The sequence below is a fragment of the Cebidichthys violaceus genome, unplaced genomic scaffold (assembly GCF_023349555.1).
Source record: "Cebidichthys violaceus isolate CVI_PGR_0920_01 unplaced genomic scaffold, fCebVio1.0.p SCAF_5, whole genome shotgun sequence".
Lineage (NCBI taxonomy): Eukaryota > Metazoa > Chordata > Actinopteri > Perciformes > Stichaeidae > Cebidichthys > Cebidichthys violaceus.
Window position 1 is genome coordinate 6,643,521 of NW_027176705.1, and position 24,513 is coordinate 6,668,033.

A 24,513-nucleotide genomic window follows, 5' to 3' on the forward strand; every position below is an offset into this window, starting at 1 on the left:
TATCAATGTTAAACATGCAGATTAAGTGGAAATGGAAATATGGGACTTGTCCAGTAGGATCATGATGTTGTAAATACAGTACTGTATTCTGTTGACATTGACATTTGAGAATGTAGAGAAAATCTTTTGATTCCGTGAAATAACTTTTTACTTTTTAAACACACAATGACAAAGTGAAACATCTGTATTGGTTGTTGACAAAAAAAAAAGCAGGGTAGTTGTTTGAGCCTAAATAACCGTTAATGTTTAATAAATGTGACAGTATATGTATGTGTTGTCAGTTGTCTTTTACACATTGCAATACTTATTACAGAGGGGAGGTACAGTACTGCAGTACAGTAAGCAGGTTTTGGAGCTAGTGCAGATTTAATGTTTTGTTAAAGGACACTTCAGAAGGCCTGATGTGGACAGAGTTTATGTTCCTATTGAACAGTGACCTCTGAACACACCAACACCACCATTAAACATAATCTGCAAAAAACTACAACTCTGGATTGACACAGGTTTGTCTTTATTTAGTGACTGGTTGATTGACACTGTTGGACAGATACAGTCTGGGTTTCATGAACAGAAGTACAGAGTTCAAAGTGTCTGTGTGATGTAGGGCTGGCTTTTAGACATTTATACTATTTTGGGTAACATCTGAAGGCGTAGTTCAGGACCTGCAGTAGAGGCTGGCCCTCTTCATCTAGCCTTCTTCATCATGGCAGCAAACTTAGTTGCTGCAGGTTTGGATTGGTACTAATCTGTCGCAAACCAGAATTTTAACTGTGGATAACAAATATGGCTGTAAAATATAGCATTTAACATCGCTGCACCTCAACTGCCAATGTTACCTTTTAACTACAGTACAATAGATATTTTCCTTTGCATGAATTGTGCTACTTGAATGAGCCTTACAGTAGTTCACTTAAACAACCTCCTGAGTTTTTAAGGGCATATGGAGTACAGTGAATGAGTACAGGGAGAAGCTTTATTTCCAAAATGTTTAAATTCTCCTTAAAGTTTCAGCTACTGTAATATTATTCTTATCCCCAGTTTGGCCATTGTTGTTCCAATGGCATCCATGTTAGCACCGCATTTCTGTATCATGGCTGTTGCCAAGTAACTTGTAAGTCTCACTGTGATGATGAGGGTAGCCGGCACATCTTAAGACAAGCAGACAAGTGTCAATAGTTGTGATAGAACCAACAGGATTTCTACATAGTATACAAGTGCACATTAGAGTAGAATAGTATTGCTGTCATAAATTAGTCTAAATCTGCACATTTAGCAAGCATGTCATGACATCTCCTGCAGATCAAGCATGGTTGATGTCCCTCTTTAGTCACCTTTCTGCCCTGACGTGGTTTATTAAATCCTCCGCTACAGGACAGGTGATGGCTGTGGGGCCTTTGAAGGTGGCTTCCCCTGTGAGCCTCATTATTGCAACAGCAATATTTTTCAACATCGCCCAATACAAAAATAAAATAAATAGCAACAATGCATGTATAACATATTGTATCATATCCGGGTAAGATATTACAAATTTTAAAGCAAAAATATTCCCTTTTATCTCATAACAGATTAATATTTAACCTCATATTCCTTTTACATCTTGTTGTAGAGACAGTCGGTATACTGCAGCAGACAGCAGACACACTTTGGAAACTTTGGTCTAAAGCTGTGTTTTTATGTCCCTGCATTTACTGAACATGTTGCAAGGATAAACGTTTCTCTGCAATTCTTTTGGAAATTGTCTTTCAACTATATTGTAATTAGTACATTATAACAGACGGCAATTATCAGAGGACTCCTCCATATGGCGATGATAAACAGCTCATGTGTGGACTCTTTGTTATCTGCCCTGTAATTTTTTTACAGGAGTTGAATGTGCATGTGTTATCTATATAGATACATTTTACCTAACTACCAACAATCTTAAGAGTCTGGGTATTGTTTCAATGGTTATTAAAAGATAATATAACTACAACACAGTGTCTGACTCTCTGCTCACAGCAGAGAAAGCTATCTCCTTCTCTGTGGGTCATGTAGACAAGCTAAAGCAGCTACAGGAGCGTAATAGGTTGACTGGACTGGTTGGCTTCAGGAAGACAGGAGACAAAGAGAAAAAACAGAGGGGAGGAGAGAGGAGAAACTCAGAAAAGTGGGGAGATAACAGCGAGACAGAAGAGATATTTTCTATTTGTTGTTCAGCTCCTGTCGCAGGCGGCAGCCCACCGCTGTGATGAGGGCAGCTCCTTTCCCACTGCCGTCCTCTGACAGCAGGAAATTGACGTTACACTGAGGAGCCAGTTCATTTACAGTCTGGTGCATAATCTTAGAGAAACTAGACAGAGACAAAAGATTTGACAACATGTTAAACAGTGAAATGATGAAGATTGTACCAAATAGGAAAAAGAGATAGTTTGGCTCTAAAATTAGTGAGTGAGAGCAGCATGTTACATGTTTGACAAATTAAACAACAACTTGCAGGTTTCAGAAAGCCAGTTAGACCTGTCTGAATAAAGGGACAGACTCTTTTTGTTGTTAGCCTCGCATGAATGATATTGCCAGTGATGGTAAAATTATAGTATTGGACAATTTTATGTATGGCATGTACTATATTTTTTTTACTATGTACATGAAGTATGAAGATGGCAAAAAAACATACTGTTATCAGTTGGGATTATTCAAAAATATATAACTGAACAGTCTGATGGGACTTCCTCCCATTCTGTGGTTTCTCTTTTTAGATTTAGACAAGCTGTTATAGAGCCTCAACCTCAACAACAACAACAACAACAACAACAACAACAACAACAACAACAACACAGAGTTACATTTCTCATGAGATGGTTGAGAAAGAAAACTACTATGACTATAATTAAAAAGGAGCAAACACGGACACTTATTTGTTGAGCTGAAATGGCCTGCAGCTCATCATTGTTGACCATAACTGGTTGAGCCTGCCTGTCTTTGCATTTGCTCGTCTGTTGCCGAGCAATTTCCACACACAGGGATGACAAATACATTTGTCATGTAAATAAGGTAAACAAGTGTCTAAACAAGTCCTTCAGACAAGTCAATTTACCACATGACAGAATGGCCTGGTCTCCACTCTGGTATTTTACAACCTATCTCTGTTTCTTACACACTTGAGTGGACAGTGAATAGTTTTCTCTGCTTCTGATGAATCAACTCACTGTGGATGTAGTTTGTAGAGTGTCCCGTCCACCCCTACAGTGATGTTCAGATGGTCCAGTCCTCGGTTCTCTCTGATCTTATCGACCACAGCCGCCATTCCTGCCCCACACAGCTGAGCTGCACGACATGACACTGCCCCACATACCTGTATAACAATGAAAACCATTATCGTTACTACAACACTTAACAGAGTGTACCTGCAACAGTTTGCTGAGCCAGAAAATATCATATCACTCCACAAACATTGGAAATAAATCTTAACAATTCTGTTTCTGTTGACACTTGTATGGTCGCATATGCCTGCCTCTTTCACAAGACAAGCGTGATAACAATGTATTGTGGCGCTCAGATTCGTTCACAGAGTCCACTGTCCATTATCTACACAGTCTAGACAGTTTATTAAGTACACCTTGCTAATACAAATGCAGTCTAATAAAACATACTTTCCTGAAGGTTGTAATGTTCATTTGTGTTGAAACTGTTTCAGAAAGGTGTTGATTTAACTGTAAGGTCAGTTTAGAGATAGGTATGTGTGACCAATAAACTAGCAACTGGGTGTTTATTCTCTCCATACTCCATCTGAGGTGCAATAAGGATCATGAGTTTGTGATAACTTGAGACTGGATTAGATATTAAACATGCTTGCATGCTACCGTTTTGAAATTCAAAAAACATATTATGATAAAATGTTTTGTTATGTGTACACATATGTATCTCGCTATACCTTACCTCTTTAACTATGATACTGTCATCACAGGTGCTGTCCAGCCCTAAGTGTTGCAGGATGGATCTTACTTGCAGCAAAGCCAATCTGTCACTGGAGAAAGACAAAGACATAAAGACTGAGTCATTAGCAAAAGAGAAGTCAATTCAAGAGCAACTTTAAAAAGGAAAAGAGGTGCAAAAAAGAAACATGAGCAGCCAAACAGTGAAATAAGAAAAGATAATTAGTTGCAGATACTGTTCTACAAATGGTGCTAATGAGCTGCAATCTACTGGGACTGATGTAGTCACTTTCAGAATTTGGCCAGATGAAAGACAAAAGTTGAGATTACTTTTTGCCTCCTTGAGTAGACACAAACAAAGTGCTCATTATTCTTACCTCTCTATCTGTGAGAGGAACTTTGTCTCGAAGATGCCTCTGGTCTTCAGTGTTTCAGAAATCTGTCCTCTGAACAAGAATCCTCTCTTGGTCATATCTATTAGGATGTTTCGCACAATTTCGCCGAGATACATGCCACTGCACATTTTCTCATATCTGTTTAAACACATACAAGCACAAAACATGCACATGAATCCACACATATTGGAAGTCATTTATAAGGGTATGAGTCCCACGAAATAAAGCGTTTCTGTCGTAATAAACATGGACATAACATGTGTGTGTGTGTGTGTGTGTGTGTGTGTGTGTGTGTGTGTGTGTGTGTGAGAGAGATGGGGATTTTAACCTTTGTTTGCCAGAATTGAGGGAGAAGTCATCCACAGCGCGGTCATACTCTGTCCTAATGTCGTCAAGACATCCGTTGTCTCCGAAAGCCCCCCACTCCATGTTAACACACATCCGACCCTCATCTCCATCTATCATCTCAATGTTCCTCATCTCCTCAATGTAACATGCATTGCTACCAGTGCCTATAATCAGATAGAAACGTTAGATGGATAGCGAACCGAAAACTGAATATTTATCAAAAAAAGAGTGAATATAAGGTAAACTAACCAGCAATGAGTCCAATCTCACAGGTGGGTTCTTCGTAGGCACAGGTCATCATGGTTCCCACTGTGTCATTCACAACTGCCACAACATCCAGTTCAAATTCCTAAAGAAGTGACACATAATATGATGCAACTTCACAGTCCACACAGATGTTTAACTGTATGATGCTGCTCCTCATATCCTACCTCTCTCCTCTTGATGGCCTCCCTCAACAGACCCACCACATCTTCTCCTTCACAGTCTGTCGCCTTGAAGCCCTTGGTCCATGTCACCAGGATGCCCTGCGTGCACACAAGATTGTCAATTTTTGCACAGGATACGAGGATTTCATGGTCCGCTCAGGGCTCATGAAACACAGTGTTGCTAAATGCTTAAAAACAAGAAGTGGTTTGGATTTTCCTCTTGATGCTGGTAATATGAGAGCTTATCAGTGGACCCATTTTGCAGAAGCAGCTGATTTAAGGCTCAGGGAAGAAAGAGGCAGTTCAGCATATCAGAGAGGAAGGAAGAGCTGTACACTCACAGCGTCCAGGCTGGTCTGTCGGCAGGGGAACGAGAAGGTGAAGCCCAGAGGAAGACGGGTGTTCTTCATCCCCATGTAGTCCAGGAAGTCACTGATACACTGCACAATGTGATCAAACAACTGGAAGAAAAAAGATATGACTATATATGAAACTACGTTTCTTTAAAAAATGTTTTGAATATTTTTGCTCTATTTTGAGTTTCCAGCGATTATTCTTTTATTGCTAAACTTCAATACCGATTACTCACCAGATTAATCAGATTAGATCTTTCTGGGAATACAGTATCAACATAAATAATTAAGCGTAGAAATTGAAAAACGAATAATCCCTTTGGGCTTTTGATGGATTTTATAAAACGCATTAATGAAATGACTGTAGATGCAGCCTTGTAATTTACATATTTTAGAGGTTTAATTATACAGAACTGTTATATAATTTGACAGGTCTGCAAGCAGTATAGACCTGTGACTGGGAAAGGTGGAATTTAGTGGACCACTGTTAAATCTGTTGTTCATGTGTGTCACTTAACCAGGCCAGTTAATTCATATATCCAGCAGCGCTCTAGAGTAGTTGTTGTCACACAGACACAATGCTGAATGACAAGTTTTCCAACAGTCCTTTAACACTGACCATTATTATTAAGCAGTGTGATGTCAATGGGAGATACAGTACATCCCCTCCCAGTGGTTGCAGCAGAGACTACAACCCATCATGGCGTCTGGTTAACTGACTACAATTCCCATAATCAGCACGGCAGCCGGGGCCAAGGCTGCTGCCCAGCTGAAAGAGATGTGGCTGATTACCCTGAAGAGGCTGGTGTGAGGAACAAAGGAGAAAACATTTGGAAAGAGAAGGACAGGAGTAGACGAAAAGAAAAGAGTTTTATGTTACGTTAAAGACAATGAACCAGAAGTAAGCTGAAGATAGTTATGTTTGTTTTTTCTAGCAGCTTTCTGCTGGAATTAAGTTTACCTTTTGCTAAAATAAGCTGAATACAGTATTTTGAGTTAGAAACCACCGCGTGGGGTATTTGTGCACCCACGCCTCACAAGCTGACAGACATCACAGCAGGTAATCAACACTGAATCTCATAGATATGAAAAGTGCTGCTCCAGTGATTAGTATGGCTTAATCCTTTCAGGCATATTGTACTTCCGATCACACCCAAATCAGTTTTGTCACAGAAGATATTTTTCCCTGGACGGCTAATGAATAAACACATGTTATGAGATCACAGCCATATGCTTTTAACTTGATGCATTGAGAAATAATTTGTCCTCTGACAACATCCAATCAAGATGCAGGAGAGAACCACGAAAAAACGAACGTTACCCGACTGAGCGGCAGTTGATTTTGCAGCATGATTTCAAAGCAGCATATACAAAAACTGGTCAACACAAAATAGATTCCAGTATGCAAAAGTATGGGTCTATAACTACAGACCAAATTGACATTTGGTTAAGAGCGCATTAAGACTCAAAGTTTAGGACTTAGGACTTGGCTCAGGACTTGAGTTCAAAGAGTTGAGACTTGCTTGTGACTTGCAAAACAATGACTTGGTCCCACCTCTGCAACATTGCTACTATTGCCTAAAATGTTATGGCTAAAGTGAGGATTTCCACCACTCATTTAAAAAGGCCCTGCCCACCTCACACATGTTGGAAAATGTATAATGTCACCAAACCACAAATACCGTTAAAAAGATAAAGGTGCGAGTTGTCCCATAGAAGAGTGGGCACTTGGGTCTTAAGATGACTCTAATTAGGCAAAAATTAAAAATTAAATTAAAAACCCACAAAATTACAATAAACTATTGCTGTTTCTATACTGACTTTCTTGTTTTGTGTACCTAAGGGTAGGGCTGGGTGATAATTATATCTTCTAATGGAATCATGTTGTGATGGAATCATATATTGATATATTATGATACAATTACGTCATCGGAATTGATTAAAACAAGCACACACTTAATCTAATTTTGCAGAAAAGCTGATGATTTTGCACTTAAAATCTTAATACAATGAGTATTAATACACAAAGTATAAAAAATAGGGATTACCATGTGGTTATTTCATATAGACAATTAATCTATTTAAAGTATTACCAGAAAACATGCTATATCTTGATATATATCAGTATCGAGACTTCAGCCATATCACCACGCCCTATTTTAGGGGGAAGAGAACACATGGAGGAGTGAGGACAAAAAGGCCAAAGGTGACAGACAGGATTAGCCTCAGCCGGTGAACAAGTTCAAATCTACGTTTAAAAGACTGTCGACTCAATGCTAATCTTGAAAAAGTCTTCCTCTGACCTATCGACCTTCTTCCTGCATGCCTCTATCCTATCCATTTACCACCGAGCGTCACATCCCTGACCTCCTACCGAACTACCCTAATCTTTACAGTACCAACAAGCTAACAGGAGGTTAAGTTCAACGTTTCTCAGCCACCCCTCTGACTTTTGCTGGAATGCATTGTCTGCATCACTTCAGTCCATTTAACACAGATTAACGGGTCAAATGACTGATGGATCTCACCTCCTCTCCCGTGCCCTGCATCACTTCTAGAGGAATAGAGTAGATCTTGTTGTGCATCTCCACTGTTCTCCTCTTGCCTGAGCGAATCTTGACTAAAAGAACTCTGAAGTTGGTTCCTCCCAAATCCAAAGCCAGGAAATCGCCATGTTCTGAAAAATGAAGCAGGTAGACAAACAGATGAATACATGTAACAGTAACCAGATATATGCCTAGTAAAATGCTGCAAAAGAATAGCTTAGGATGTCAATGCGAAAATCTAAATTCTTGTCTGCATTTTGGAGATGTATTTTCCATATTAGTCATAGACTAAAACTTGTGGGAAAACTTAGTTTACATGTTGTAAATTACCCTATACAATGTTACTGTTGTTATTTTTGGCCATGTTTGTATTTTATTAAAAACAAAAAAAAGCTCAGGTTTTAAACAGGGCCAATAGTGACATCAGTACAGTGTGTAAGATATTTCAGTGATAATGATTGCAGCTGCTCTCTCTTCACAACAGACACACATGTGCAGTCAAGTTGGCAGCTTGAATATGTATGTATGTATGTATGTATGCATATAAGAATGAATGAATGAATGAATGAATGTATGTATATACTTCTGTATGAGTGTGTGTGTCACCTGAGCCATCAGGAGTGCTGTATACAAAAGTTGGCAGCATTTTGACAGTAGCAGCTTCCTGAGTGCTCTTTGAAAGGCCATTTTGGATCTCTACCCTCATTCTCTTCTTTACCTGGAGGAATTTAGGAATATCTTCAATAGTGATGTAACACACAGTGAATGGTGCTCTCTCTCTCTCTCTCACACACACACACACACACACACACACACACACACACACACACACACACACACACACACACCTCTCTGTCCTCACCTCCAGCAATTGTTCTGTCGTCAGGCGAAATTCGGACAACGTTTGGGCAATTTCTCGTGAGTGTTCGGCGAGTCGGTAGGCCACAGCTGTCACCATGGCTGCTCCTTTTCCACTGCCGCTCTCTGACAGGAGAAATCGAATATCAGCGTCCAGGACCAAACGACGGACTGTCTTATGAAGACGACGGGCATATCTGAAATACATATAAAAGAGTTTAAGTGCTGCACTTCCTCCAAACACCTGACAACAAATCGCAACTCTCCTTGACATCAAAAAAGTAATACAACATAAATGTAAATATCTTTAATCTAAACTTGACTTACTGTGGGTGCATCTTGTATAGCGATCCATCGATCCCTACAGTGGTTCGGAGTCGTGCCACGCCTTTATTCTCCTTGAGCCTCAGCAGGATGCCTGCCAGCGTGGCAGCTATCAGGTTGGCAGAGCGGAAAGACACAATGGTACAAACCTGAAGAAGAGAAATTCATCAAGCAGCACATCTAAACTTTATGAACTGCAAAATAAGATATACAAATTTGTTTTATTTGAACCCTTTCAGATACTACAACATAGATCTCAGATATGTTGAAAAAGAATATATGGCAGTATAAATTTACATTATGTTTGCAATTACAAAAATCTAAAAAGAAATGCCAAAATACACAAATACTGTTCAAATTGTTTGTTTAAAATTACTACATTAAGCGGCATCTCTGAAAAGAGGGATTCACAAGACTCAAATGCTATTTCAGCAAAAATACACACATGCTGCACAGCGATGCAGTCGTCATTTGAGGGCTCCACTCCAAGTCTGGTTAAAATCTCTCTGGCCTTGTTCAACCCCTCCTTACTCCTAAACAGGAAAGACAGAGAAACAATGATGGGCTTTAAATATATATATATATATATATATATATATATATATATATATATATACACACAGTATATCATTTCAAGTTTTGTGATGTTTCATATATATAACTACTCAATTAAGAAAATGCATGTTATTTACATGAAGTGTGACTTACTTCTCTATGGCTGAGATTTGTTTGGTCTCAAACTTCCCTTTAGTGAGAAGCTCAGGGGTGATCCTTCCCTCGAACAGCAGGCCTTCTCTGGCCATCTTCACCAGGATCAGACGAACCAGCTCCCCCATGTACATACCACTGACCATCTTCTCAAATCTACACAACAAAAGACAAAATGAGAGGTGGGTAAATTATAGATAAAGATGTCACTAGATGAGTTTTTAGCAACTGAGCCTTTTATACCCATTTTCATTTCAGAATAATTTAATATGCTGATTCAGGTGCTGCTATTCTCATGGTGAGGCTGTACAGGCTCTAGGGCGGTTGTTACTTCCCCTTACTGGGGCAAAAAAATATATATAGATATATAATAATAATAATGAGTATTATTGTGTTTATTTTTATATGTGTATCGGAGAACCAAACCTCAAGGGTGGAAAATAGTACATGGACTACATTTATGTAGCGCTCAACACACAAGCTCACACACACATTCATAGACTGGTGGCAGAGGCTGCCATACATACAAGCTCATCAGGAGCGATAAACATTTACACTCAGGAATATGAGGTTCAGTATCTTGCCTAAGGATACTTTGACATGTAGACTGCAGGGGCCATCTATTGAAACCACCAACCTTCCTAGTGGACGACCACTCTACATTCTGAGGTCTGTAATATTTTTGGTACCGCTAAAATCACATGTGGCCCCAGCAGTGGAAACAGCTGATTGAGTCACTGACAGCTAATCATCAGTCGATTCTGTGGTTCCTTCGCAGCTTAAAAAGATGAACATGAACAAGACTGGAATAAAAACTAACTGTAATAGTTTTGGTTTGACGTACAGCTGTTTGCCGGGGTTGAGGGAGCCTCGGTCTATCTCTCTGTCAAACTCTGTCCTGATGTCCTCCAGCCTGCCATCATCTCCGAAGGCTCCCCACTCAGTGTTCACACACATCCTGCCCTCGTCTCCCTCCACCAGGTCAATGTGACGCAGCTCCTCCATGTAGCACGCATTGGTACCCGTACCTAATCAAAAAGAAATACATACATCCTTACAGTTTAATCTCATTTATATTCTGCTTCTTGGATTGGAGTACTGAATTCCATTTTACTTGAACAATGCCAAATACACTCTTGACTATTCTAATACCGTACCGATGATAATGCCAACTTCACAGCGCTGGTCATCGAAACCACAGGTCATCATCGTTCCCACAGTGTCGTTCACTACTGCCATGATGTCAGCCTCATAGTCCTGAAACAAATGAAAGCAGACACACGTTTGCTGTCATCTGTGCCATTTTGCATCCCAGTTTGAATAAACAAAATGCATTAGGATAAATAAGTTGATAACTTTGTCGAATGAGACAAAAGATAAGACTCACTCCTCGCTTCTTAATAGCTTTGTTGAGCAGTTTGACAACGTCCATTCCCTCCACTCCACTGGCCTTGAAAAGCTTTGTCCATGTTATCAGAAAGCCCTGAAAACAACAGAGAGGGATAGACAGAAGTGAGAAAATAGAAGAGACAGATGTGATACTTCATGGAGACTTGTTTTGTTGGTCAGAGCCTGGCGCACACAATATTGTGGATCAGGTAATGCAAATTGACTGCATGGTAATCATCACATATTTGACTAAAAGATAGTAATACATGTTAAGTGTCATGTGTCACAAAGAAGTCTACCACATCAACATAATTAAAAAAAAAAATTGTTTCACCTCATCTAGTTTAGTCTGCTGGCAGGGGAAGGAGAAGGTAAACCCAACCGGGAGTTTCTTGTCTTTGATGCTGTGTTTTTCCATGAAGTCACCGAGACACTCTGCAACATGGTCGAACAGCTGGAACAGAGGTGGAGAGAGGGAGAGGTTGTCTCAGTTTGAGCTGAAGAGACTGTGGGAGTGTGTGCATGCGTGCATGCATGCATGCGTGTGTGTGTGTGTGTGTTTCAGTATAAACCTACTCTTGTTCCGCTGCCGTGAATGATGTCTTCTGGGGTGTCATAGATCTGACTCTCCATCTGAACAGTCTGTTTCTTCTCATGGCTCACTCTGACGCGGAGGATCCTGAAGTTACTGCCGCCCAAATCCAACGCAATGAAGTCTCCCTTCTCTGTCGAGACACAAAAAGTAGAAAGAGAGACAGAGAGGGGGGTGAATGTAATTTTGCAGTTAGGGACATAAGGAAGGGTTGTTAACATTCACTTAAGAACACAGATTTAATTACAACAGCCAGAGACTGGAAGACATGCATTATCAGTACGTCTCCCTTGTGTTAGCGTGGCAAACAAATACAGCTCTCACTATTATTGTACAGTAAATTTACGTCACACAATGCGTGGTCTATAAGCAACATTGAAGAAGCAATGTATCAAAAGATAAAGCTGTTTCAGAAGTTATGTCTTGTCTTTGGGCTAAAGCTGTCACCTATCAACTCGTACAAATCCAATATAGAAGTAAGTAAGGAAATACAAAGTAACTAAGGTTTACAGTGTATGTGTTTTTATATGTATGCATTTTGTGTTCGTCTGTGTATGCTGGTCTGTATACTGTAGGTTTGCCTAAACCTTTTCTGCCAGATTAACTTCCCATTTATCTTACTTGAACAGCCTTCTAGAGGAGGACATTTTAAAAGATGAACTAAAAAGCCATCTATTTAGTCTGTTTTTATGTAGTATAATATTTTGGTTTATTATTTGAATGTATTCTTATTTCTATATCTATGTTTCATGGCAGCCTGGTCAAGAATGAGCATGAATAAATACTAGTGTGTTAATATGTTAGAAAATGTCATGGTGGCAGAGAGAAACCTCCGTTGTGCAGAAAGGATGCTGTGTTGCTCTTAATGGTGTCTGCGCCCTGTGATTAGTTCAATCCCATGAAACACTGGTGTATATTTAGTCCATGGTCACTTGGCAGTAAGAAGTGACTGTAGTTTATTCTTACTGTCTGAATTGGGAACATAATTGGTGTAAAACTTTCTGATAGAGATAAACCTCAGAGATCTCACTGCCCTTTGACAAGAGGTGATAAAGCAGGCAGAAACTCATTGCATTTACAGCCTGTTTCCTTCTTATTACAGTGTTTCCATCCAATTCTTATTCCTTGGTGATCCAGTACCAAATCAAATGGCACTCCTCACCTTAAGTAAATCCATTTAGAAGGCATTAACAAGATTACCTAAACATCAGATAATTCTTGGTGTTGATGCAGCAGAGAGAGTAGAGAGCCCATTTATTTTTATATCAACTAAGTAGTTCAGTCTAAACAGGCTTTATTAAAAGTGTTGGAAATGCTAATTGTAGACAGTGATTAAAAATGTTATGTTGATTCTGATTAAAGGTTCTAATAGTATCAGAAACATTTTAACTTTAACCACCAGTGTTTTATTCACATTACTGTGATCGTGTCCCACAACTGTTTGTGCAGATCAGAATGCAAGGTCAGCTCAGGGGTGCAGACTGACTGATAATGTATCTGTAAGGAATGTAAACGCAACAGACGCCAGTCGGTGAAAAGCAATTATGGTTTCAAAATTATGACAAAATATTTTCTAATAATTTTGAATTCTCTTCTGGTCAGGAGCAGTGAGAACAGAGCAATGTAATAACAGTGTCACTTCTATGGATGTTTATTGATATCTGTGCATATTTGACAGAAGATTTATTAATAAAATATGTTGTAGTGGCTCACAGTAAGAAGATGCCGAGACATTTCCTGTTTTTATCAGTTGAACAAAACACAGACTAATTCCTGCTCTTTTTTTGATTTACAGTAACACTGATGAGAGATATGAGAAAGTAAGAGGATTACGTGTACATCAGCTACTAGTAAAAATACATTTTTCATCGTATCATTTATATTTCTTGAAAACAAAAAAACATAAACAAAGATTAGATTTATTTAGTAATATAATTCAGACTTAACGTAGTATGTTCAAGCATTTGAAACATTAAGACTTTGACTTTCATTGTCACTGTCTTCTCTAACAATGGCAGCAAGATTAGTGCTAATCTCTGATTTGTTTGGAGCTTTGCTTCAATTATTATTCATCTGACTAAGATAATACAATCTGTACCTCAGTCTAAGTAGACAGACACTTTCTTCCCAAAGTACAAGAAATTAACAAATTCTGACTCACATTCATCTGAGTTACAAGGGCAGAACGTCTGCAGTAAATTAGGATTAGACAGTATGCAGCAGACAATGACATAATGACAAGGAAAGAGAAGATTTAGGTCCACTATTTATATATAAATCACTATACCAAGACGAAACAGTAGTTTAGCCTTTTGAGTTTAGGTTAGATTCATGTAAGTGAGAGATCTACAGGGTGCCAGATGAGGAGTGAAAAGTACAGTATGATACTTTTTGTCACCCATTTCCAACAAGAAAACATTTCTTTGCATTATATACTAATCTATCAGCAAGGTTTTGTTTTTTAGGATTGTATTGTTCAACAGTTTCATTTGTTATCATCAATGGTTACAAGTGATTCAGCTACTAATCTAATATAACACACTGTGGTGGTTAACACTGTTGATTCACAGCTAAGAGCACCTTAGTTTGGATCACAGCACCATAACTGACTGTATAAAGTTTGCAAGTTCACCCTGTGTTATTGTCATTACATTTAGTTTCCTCCTACATGCCAAATACATGCAAGATCAGGTCAATCACTGGTGAACTACTCAATAGATGCTGCTATTAAGTGTCCCAGTATAAGCTATTCCAGTGAGCCAGCACATGCACAATACCAGGGCCTCTCCTAAGTGGCATGCACTTTAATGTTATTAAATACACCTGTGCTTGCTCTACTATGACTACTATACTATGTAGATGGTCCACTGGCATGAACACAAGTCATTTTGGTTGATAATTTTCTCTTCGTATTGGACTGTGCAGCCTTAAGTTTGTTGTCACAGTGATAAAATCGATGGAGTTCAAATAATCCAACCATGGTTCAAATCAGAGTTAGGGCCTACAAACCTGAGCCATCAGGGATTGACTGCACAAAGGTTGGCAGCATTTTCAACACAGCAGTGGGGTTCGTGTCCCGGCCCAGTCCTTTGACCAGCTCCCTCCGAAACCGCTGCGTGACTTCCTTTAACGTCTCATCAGAGAAACGCATGGAGTACAGGTACTTATCGATCTGAAAATAAACATCAGACAAAATAATAGAGCCATTAATCTTACTAATCTTAAAAAAATCATCATAAATCTGTAACCACAGCAATACTATAATAATATCCATGTGCCACATATCAACATTGATACTCGCAGCACTATCCCCTTTGGTAATGACAGTGTTTATTATCTGTAACCATGATGATGCAGAAAACACAGTACAACTAACTCCCCAACTAGTCATCCATGACAATAATCCACTTCCTGAACTAATTGATCCCAGCTCTGCTTAACCCACAAATGAATCAGAGCCACAAAACAACATAACAATGTTTATATTGCTTTAGTGCAATGAAACTCTGGGCAGTTCTTTGATTCATACTGTGGTCATATTGCACAGTCACTATCTAATGAAAACCACAGCTTCATCGGTGTGACACACAACGAGTCCAGGAAGGAAATGATATTCGCTCTGCTATCAAGGCCTTCCTTGTGACTTTATTATGTATGACAATGATGAGGCCAGGAGAGACAAAACAGGTGTGACTCAAAGAAATTATCAGCACGTCTGGCACATACTGTATATCTTGCTCACTCTGTAAACTGTCGCAGATACGGCACACAACAGCCTGAGCTGTTTGGCCTTTCAGGAACAGGATGTTAAACAATCCTGGTGAAATCCATTGTTGCATCACACTCTATAATGAAGCAAAGACCTACTTTATCCACAAGTGTTACACACAACGAGTCACTATGGTCAAATGTCATGTTAATTACGACTTGCTCTGTAAAATTACAGAGTAGTTGAGCGACAGTTAACCCGATTATCATCAGTCTGTTTTATAACAATGACTACCAGAATATATGAGATATATATTAAATAATAGTTCACACAAACATGCTCACATGATTCATTATTCACACACAAACAGTGTTTGTATGCATCTGTGACGTCCATGTGATATTACTAGTTTTACTCATTGTAGCAGACGTCAGATAGGAATGTTCCAACTTCCTGTTTTAGGAGTCACACATTAATTTCCTATACAGCTCTGGTCTCTGGTAACTGGTTCAGGACAATGCCAGTTTGGATGTGAGTGTACTTAACATCTGCTGACCATAGAAATAGATTTCATTGAGAAAATGTGTGCTGACACTAAAGGACAAATACAGTGTTTTTGACAAAGATTACAATCAGCAGATGTTATTGAGCATTAAATCACATTTGCATTTTGTTGTCAGAAAATAAACACAAAAGATGTCCATTCAAAATAAAAAAGATAAATATAATAAAATATACTCAGGTTTTGATATGAACATATGTGTTAGAGCAAGTGACTTTTCTGCCATTGTAAGAGGTCAATTTTGCCTTTATCATACATTAAATGAGACCTAACATGTAGACAATGTGAACCGCACTGTCCAACTGCTAATGTGTTACATTCCCTATATTCTGGCTAAATGTGGAGTCTGCCTCTGGGATGAAAGCTCATTAGCACATGCTCTTGTTATACAGGAGCCCACAGCTGACTAAATGTGACCTCTCACCATCACAGAATCAGTAAAATACATTGTAAACCTGCTAGACAGGTCCAAGACCCACCCTGAGTTGTATTTTACACTGAGGTCTAGTCGGTGATTTGAAGAAATATTTTAACAGCGCTGACATGTTGGTACTTAACAATGCCCTCCCCTTTTGACACGACGGCCTGCCCTTAGCATCTGTTATTTCAATAATGCCATAAACACACACTGAAACAACCACATGTCTCGTCGCTCTCTTTCTTTTGCGATGCACACAAATACAGTACCTTCTACCTTTCACTACCACACACTAAATGCATTCAGAATGTGATAGTATTTAGACAAACTATTCTGATAACAATTTAGAATTGATCTTTGTAGAAAATATACCATTTGTAATATATACAGATATGTATGGTAAACAAGCAGATTTTAATCATTTTAATCTATTTAAAAAAACTGCTTCGGTCTCATTAAATACTGAATGAATAGAGTTGATGAAGAGTACAAAGTGGCCAACCCACAAAGACTAAACGGTTTAAAGTATGTGAAAGTCAACTTGGTAATCTAACATCCTGCTGAGTTGTCCTTATGTGACACTGTGCCCCTATGGCAAGGCACCAAGCATACACAGAGCCTGTTGCATTTTATATGCAGTTTTGCATGTGGTCTGTTTGACCCAGGTCAGCTGTCCAACCTGAGGAAATGAAAGTAGAGTATGAGTTGGAGCTACTGCACTACAAATATCTGTAGTGTCCACATAGAACGTCTCATGGAAGGTTTTTAAGTGATAAAAATGTGGCTGAATAAGGAGTAGAGGTCCACAGTAAATAAGAAAGCTCTGGCTTTTCTCCCAACTTGTCATTGTCCTGTACTGACACACTTTAACAGTTCTATTTATTCATGATAATCACATTGAATACACATCCCTGTAATGTGAAATGGTTGCCAGTACTGGTGATTCTATTGGGAATCAATACTCTAGTCGGCAGCTTTGTGCAGTCTGTACTTGTGGTTGAGTTCATTCAGCTCCCTCCAAACCCTATTTGCTAAATGAGAAGCAGACAAACACTGAGGCCAGTAGAGACCATCATCCAAGATCACTGCACCCTAAATTAATTCTGGAAAATAACACTTTTTTTCTTTACCTCCACAAGACATACTTTGCCTGTGTCAACATTCAATTGATACTCATTGAAAGAGTAAATAGAAAACTGTTAAAAATGAAACTTGCATTTCCCAACTTGAGCTGAATTTAGGAAATCTTTTCCATCATTATGTTTCATCACACATGATGTTCCTGAATCTTAAAGGGTAACCCCACTGCTTTCACACATCAATGTCTGTTTATAGATCTTGAGGAGTGCATACATGTCCAGAAGGAACTGTGAGAAATCTGATAAATGGACTGGAGACTACAAGTTTGAGAATAAAAGGAAATCTGGATGTGTGGAGTTAGAAAGTTGTAGCCCACTACTCCTCATGTTTGAGACTAGAGGCTTGAAGCTACATTACCCGCTACTACCATAACACACCTGAATCTCCAACCGAACTGTCGGCAGTTAAAGTTGCATTGTGGGTAATGTAGGCATAATATTTTGACAAGAAGGAATATTTCCATGATATAAAAAACAGACGTCAACTCATTCATTTTGATTGCCTCTGAACGACTCCTAACTTGTCGGCGGTGGGCCGGTGACTCATAGCTAATTTAGCTGACAGCGTTAACAGTGCAAACTACAGCGAAAGTGCTGACAGAGCTAACAGTGTTTACACTTCCACAACAACGCTGTTTTGAGACGGCATTATCATTTGTAACAGCTGTATGAGAGCAGTGCAGAGTGGCGGCAATGAGCTAACCAGTGGAGCACGCTCACATGCACAAACATGCACTAAAGCAAGCACAGCCGGCCCGTCTAGGTCAAGAGGAAACTCAGATATCAACACACACAGAGGGAGAGCGACTTCATTCTCTGCCCAGGTAGACGGTACTCCACTAGTCTTTACATAACAAATATTTTGTGCTGCTATATTATTAATCAGAATGGTAAATACAGCTCCTTCAAGTAAATTTAGCCAAGTGTTTGCTAACATGTAAGTCATACAATTTGATGAGTTGATAAACAGCATATAAAGGCTTAATGATTTATGATTTAAGCCTGTACAAAGTACACAATTCGGATTAACCATCTAGAAACAGATTTTCACCTCTGAGAATGAATACATTTAGCATGGCAGTTTAGGGCAGGCCATGTGCAGTGATGTCAGTTGATGTAAATAGATCAGTTCAGATTATTTAAGCAGCCAACCCATTCTGCACATGCCAACTGCTACTACACACTGTCTTACTAGATATATTCTCCCATCACCACCTGGCCTCTTTCAGTTCTGGTTTGTAATTAATTAATATGTTGGAAACTGTACGTTGAATTCTGAATGAGTTCTTAATCAGCTAGTTGAAGGAGAATGCATTTTTAGCTAGTCTAGTTAAATCACAATGTGTTACTAGCTGACCAGGGGTGCTAAGCATTTTAGTATTAGGGCATCATCTGATCTCACAGCTCAGATCGCTGCTGTGGATTCCTAAACATCACATAAATACAGAGAATACTGTGCACATGTATGATTCATCTTCATCAGATTTGTGACGTTTTTTAACCAAAATAGGAGCTTCCACTTTTTCCACTAAAGTTGAGAAGAGTGACATTTCCTGATAAGGTGAAATGAGGTCTCTGTGGTGTACGAGACTGTACGCATGCATCTGTAAAGGCCATGTTTTCCCCTCAACACACCTCTGACACAAGTTTCTCTGACTCCGCCTGAAGCTAAGATCACACACTCTCTCTGTCTCTTTTCTTCTTCTCCCTGTCTCTCTGTCTGTTTGCATTCCTCCTCTCAACAATGCCTTGCTCTCCTCGTCACGGTGACAGGGTTTGAAGAAGCACTGAAACCTGACTCCATTGTGTATGTACGTGTGCACGATGTTGTGCACACACATCCTTGCCATGTGGAGAAATACTGTCCTCTACGCTGCCCTCTCCTGCACCTTCCCGTCTTCCACCCCATGCGCACACACACACATACACATACTGAAACACTGCTTTGGATGCCCGCTAACACCCCACAGTGTATCAACGAGTACAGTCAAGGACACTGCAGTGGATTGAGTGAAGTGGGGACACACTCAGCTGATTGCAGCTCTTTGTCAACTGCAGCTACGCACAGTTTGTCTGAAACCACATTAGAAAATTGATTATCTGTAAACTTTCCTTTGTGGTTGCTTAAATCCTGACTGTATGTTTCACAATTTCCCAACTAGAGAAGTTGATGTTGAGGTCCAGTCAAACTCTGTTCTTTGAACACAATAGCTACACACCTGGCACAGTATGTTTGTGTGTGCGAGTGTGTGTGGGTGTATTTGTGTGTAAGCCTTCCTCCTGTCACCTATGGTCACATGGTTCAAAGCTGACCTATTTTAGGGAGGCAGTGAGAGGAAGAGTGCAGGAGCAGAGAGGAAATGAGTTGTGTTGTATTACATCAGATCCTGGCTGCTGATAAATGTATTTTACCTTTACAGATATAAATTTGTCACATCTGCCAGCTTTGTCTATTGCCTTGTGCGAATAAAGATTTAACCAAACTGAGAAAGTGGATACAGACAGTGAAGGAAATGAAGGAAGGAGGCTGTGAATTTTTTCTATTGAGAGGATCAGCGTTTGATGCAAATCTACAGTTGGTGATGATGGTGTGTGACATCATCAGAAAGCGACCTTAAAGGGACCCTGTGCCATATAAATTTAAACACAATGTGATCAGGATATTACAACTAGTTAAGGTAAATATCTTAACAAGGACAAATAAGATGACACAAATGGTTCAGTATTTTAACTTCCTCTGACTCAGTTATACTTTATGGAACAGCATTAAATCAAAAAGTAAGGTGAACTGTTGTGGTCTAAGTGACTGGAAAAGCTCAGTTCCTTTGCCCCACACACACACACACACACACACACACACATACACACACACACACACACACACACACTGTTCTAAGGGCGACCAAGACTGGTCTCGACAGTTTTATACCAGAAGTTGCACAGTGGAGGCTGCTCAGCTGAGAAGTTATGAAAGACACACATTCATGGCGCTCAACTCACTCTTCTCCTCTTTCACCTTGAACTTTTTCCATATTAAATCATACTTTAAAACCTACCGAAAGAAGCTACCAGTCATACTCATTTGTACTCCAATCAATCTTTTCTCTTTCTTTTAGGGTAAACACAAAAGTGCAAGTATCATTTTAAACAGAACATGAAAGAAACTCGGGGACCTCAAAAATAGCTCTTTCTAGTAAATCTCTACCTTCTCTTCTCATCTGTCCTTTCATCATTGCCTCTATCGTTGCCACACCTCTAAAAATGTACGTCACGGCAACAATGGCACACCTGTGAGTCATGTCACTACACAAACACACCCCTGTGCAGTTTGACACGTCTCACTGAGCCAGGTCAATTTAAATCTTACAATAAAAACAAATTGTGAAATGACCACTGCACTTCACTCCCAACATGCTCTCTGTTTTATTCACTTCCTTAAAGACGTGTTTCACATAACTACGATTTCCTGATGTGCACTCTACAGAAAAAACTCCAATAGTTCAGCAGTTATGATGATGACAGCATGAGTAAACTCAATGACCTCTACAAACACACGCTCTTCTCTCCCCCCAACCTCAGCTTTTTCTCCCCATCAGTCTCCCTCGTACAAACATGATGTCAGAAAATGGAGCCAAAAGAACCAGAAAGCACTCACCTTTTTAACCTGATCATCCTTGAGTTCAGTGAAGTAATATGCTAGTAGCTGGGCCGCAATCATCCTGGTCCTAGTTCTCTCTCACACACATGCAGACTCGATCAAACACACACACACACACTCTGTCTCTCTCTCTCTCTCTCGCTCTCTCTCTCTCTCTCTCTCTCTCTCTCTCTCTCTCTCTCTCTCTCTCTCTGTCACACACACACACAATCACCTACAGTCAGATGGGGAAATATCCTAAATTAAAAGGTAAAACAAAGCAACTCAAGTTCTGCTCTGGCTTAAGATCTGTCACACGCTGCACGAGATATACAAATATCCTGAGTACAATCCGGCGTGGTTTAAAATAGCCAGAGCTTCCTCATGTGCTGCTAAGACTCTTCAGCTCTTCTTTCTCTGAGCATGTGAGTGCAGCCAGGAAGCATGAGTGAGACAGCAAGTTTAGCTGCAGGAGGCAGAGAGAGAGAGAGAAAGAGAGAGAAACAGGGAGGGCTGGAACATGAGCTCTGCCCACTGTCTCTGAGCTCATTGGTTGGAGTGTGAATGGCCATTTCTGTGATTGGCTGGCCTGCTGACGCCTTGGAGGCAATCTCAGTGATGATGGAGGAAGAAAGAAAAAGAGAGGGACTGCCTATTTAGGAAGGGGGAGGGGGGAGGGACAGAAAGAGAAGGACGGAAGGAAGGTGAGGAGAGAATTTGGTTTTTACTGTTTCAAGGAAGTTATAAAGTTACATACCATCCAGTGTGTGTTAGAGAGAAAATGACTCACACAGTCATGATACTAGTGTAAGAGTTTATAGCTTTTCACTGAAGAGTCATTCTGCTTAGAAGAGGAGAGGAAGCTGCCGGACGTTCCTTCTTTGAGCCTCAGCAACTGTGAAGGGTGAAAGAAGAGGTTTTACACACAGGACTAGTAAAGTTCTGGAGCGTAACAGTGGGGAGGTCAGGGAGCATCGTGATGCCTTTTCAGTATTTTGAATGTCGGGGAGGGTCATCCACACATGAACCTATGCCTACACCATGTCTGGCAACTCTTCTAGCTTTATTGTCTGCTGTCTGTATGAAGACAGTTTCTACATACTGGGGCCAATGGGTCAAAAAAAGTTTAAAATGTGTTGGGTTTTGGATAAAACAAGGAATCTGAATAAGACATGTTAGGCTCATTAGAAATTATAATGTGCATTTTTCCCCATTTTCGGACATTTTATTGACAAGAAAAAAGTCTTTAGATTAATCGATAATGAAAATAGCCATAAATATAATGTATATTGTTGTTTCTGTGTCTTTAAATGTGTGTGTGTGTGTGTGTGTGTGTGTGTGTGTGTGTGTGTGTGTGTGTGTGTGTGTGTGTGTGTGTGTGCGTGCGTGCGTGCGTGCGTGCGTGCGTGCGTGCGTGCGTGCGTGTGTGTGTCACAATGAGGTTTTTGGCGGTGTGGTGTCTCATTTTTCCATGGTCCCCTCCATAGAGGTTCAAATCTTCGATTCATTGTATCTTTGAAGACAATAAATGGGTGTAAAGTGTTAACAAAACAGAGTACAATACTTTGAGAAAAGGACTCGAGCCAGACCTTGTGTAGGTCGAACCAGCATCTCAACTGGTGACCATTTCTGTTTGTGTGTGCATGTGTGTCAAAACTCTTATTGTTGGCATACAAGGGAGACAAAGAGACAGACCCACATACACACAGAGCCTTGAACACACATGCAAACAAAGAAAGAAAGTGAATGTATAATAGGCCTCACACACCTTGCTCCCTGAAGAATGTAGACTTCACTCTGCTGTGCTTCACAAGCTACAGATTCAACGGCCCAGCTGTGTTTGCTGCATTGAAGCTGCAGAGTTAGTGCATGTGTGGTTTAACTGTGAAGCTATTAGGTCACTACTAGGACAGTAAGGGATTACCATGCTCTGTGTGTGTGTGTGTGTGTGTGTGTGTGTGTGTGTGTGTGTGTGTGTGTGTGTGTGTGTGTGTGTGTGTGTGTGTGTGTGTCTATAACTCCCTTTTCCTCTCTGCATTTGTGTCTTTGTGCTTCTGTCACTCTCTCTTTTGCCATATATAAATAAACTTGTTTTGGCCTTTCTGTCTCAGATAAGACATGTAGCTCTGATGTTCTGTAGAGCCTTTGTTGTTTGCAGCAGATGATCCAGGTATTTATCAAAGCACTTTATCTGTGCCTTATCTCAACTTGTGTTTGTATTTAGGCATATTTACATTTCTATATTGTGTCTCTGTGGGTGAAGGCCTATGTTTTACATTGACTTTTGTCATGTTTTTGAATGTGTTGCACCCTCAAAAGTCTATTGTCTTTTATCACCTCAGGTATGCTAGTTGAAAATGTATGACCCCATGTGCCTCCCTGTGTGTGGGACTACTTGTAATGTGTTACTGTGTGACCGAAACCTTAGACAGTAAACTAGCTGTTTGCAACCGAGATCAGATACTTTGACTTCTTTTCATTTGTCTCTCTACCTCTTAAAAGTGCAGTGTCATCCAAAAGCAGAACCGTGTTGATGACAAACTGCACCAGTTGTTCTATAATTCAGGTAGAAAGAAAGCATCACACACTCACTCACTCACTCACTCACTCACTCACTCACTCACTCACTCACTCACTCACTCCTCATACTGAGAGTCAACCCATCAGACAGCCACTTTCTCTAGCTCCGCTGTCCTTTCAGACAGATGTGACATCATTGTTACAACAACAGCTGCCTCTTGTCTGGCCTCTCCAGAGAACAACTACTGACAGAGACGAGCTTTAATCCTTTATACACTTTATATGTCGGATGTGGAGTCAATTCCACCTTAATACCTTATCTAAAGGGCAGCAGTGGGGCAAAGGGAGAGGCCAGGACAAAGCCAAACCTTGTTCCAAGACACTATGTATGTAATTAACTGACTTGGACTTCTGACTTAATTATGGAAAGGGAATCAAAAATAAGGTTTAAATAAAAGCAAAAATCTTGTCAAATGTAAACCAAATGTTGTAATATTTGAATTTCTTCAAAGAGGCTTTTTAAAGCTTTAAAAGGTGTTTTTGGCAACTATTAAAGCAGCACTGACTGAACTTAGTTTCCAGTGCTTAGATAGTTACAGTACACAGTAAATTTATGTCACATCCAAAGGTAACCCAAATCTACAATGTCCAATTGCCCAATATAGCAGATATTGTT

The 24,513-nt window shown here is 39.8% G+C and overlaps 1 protein-coding gene across 1 annotated transcript; it reads right to left on the bottom strand.

Moving 5' to 3' along the window:
- Nucleotides 1-492: 492 nt before the first annotated feature.
- On the bottom strand, nucleotides 493-21,766 carry hk1 (hexokinase 1). The gene is made up of 21 exons (XM_068730263.1): nucleotides 21,336-21,766; nucleotides 14,862-15,024; nucleotides 11,837-11,985; nucleotides 11,595-11,714; nucleotides 11,259-11,354; nucleotides 11,029-11,128; nucleotides 10,716-10,899; nucleotides 9,872-10,027; nucleotides 9,609-9,696; nucleotides 9,167-9,312; nucleotides 8,844-9,036; nucleotides 8,588-8,699; nucleotides 7,964-8,112; nucleotides 5,424-5,543; nucleotides 5,086-5,181; nucleotides 4,904-5,003; nucleotides 4,635-4,818; nucleotides 4,289-4,444; nucleotides 3,916-4,003; nucleotides 3,186-3,331; nucleotides 493-2,329 (listed from the first exon to the last, which is right to left on the bottom strand). Exons 1-21 carry the CDS (start codon nucleotides 21,396-21,398, stop codon nucleotides 2,182-2,184), a joined length of 2,757 nt encoding a protein of 918 aa, XP_068586364.1. The 5' UTR covers nucleotides 21,399-21,766; the 3' UTR covers nucleotides 493-2,181.
- Nucleotides 21,767-24,513: the final 2,747 nt, after the last annotated feature.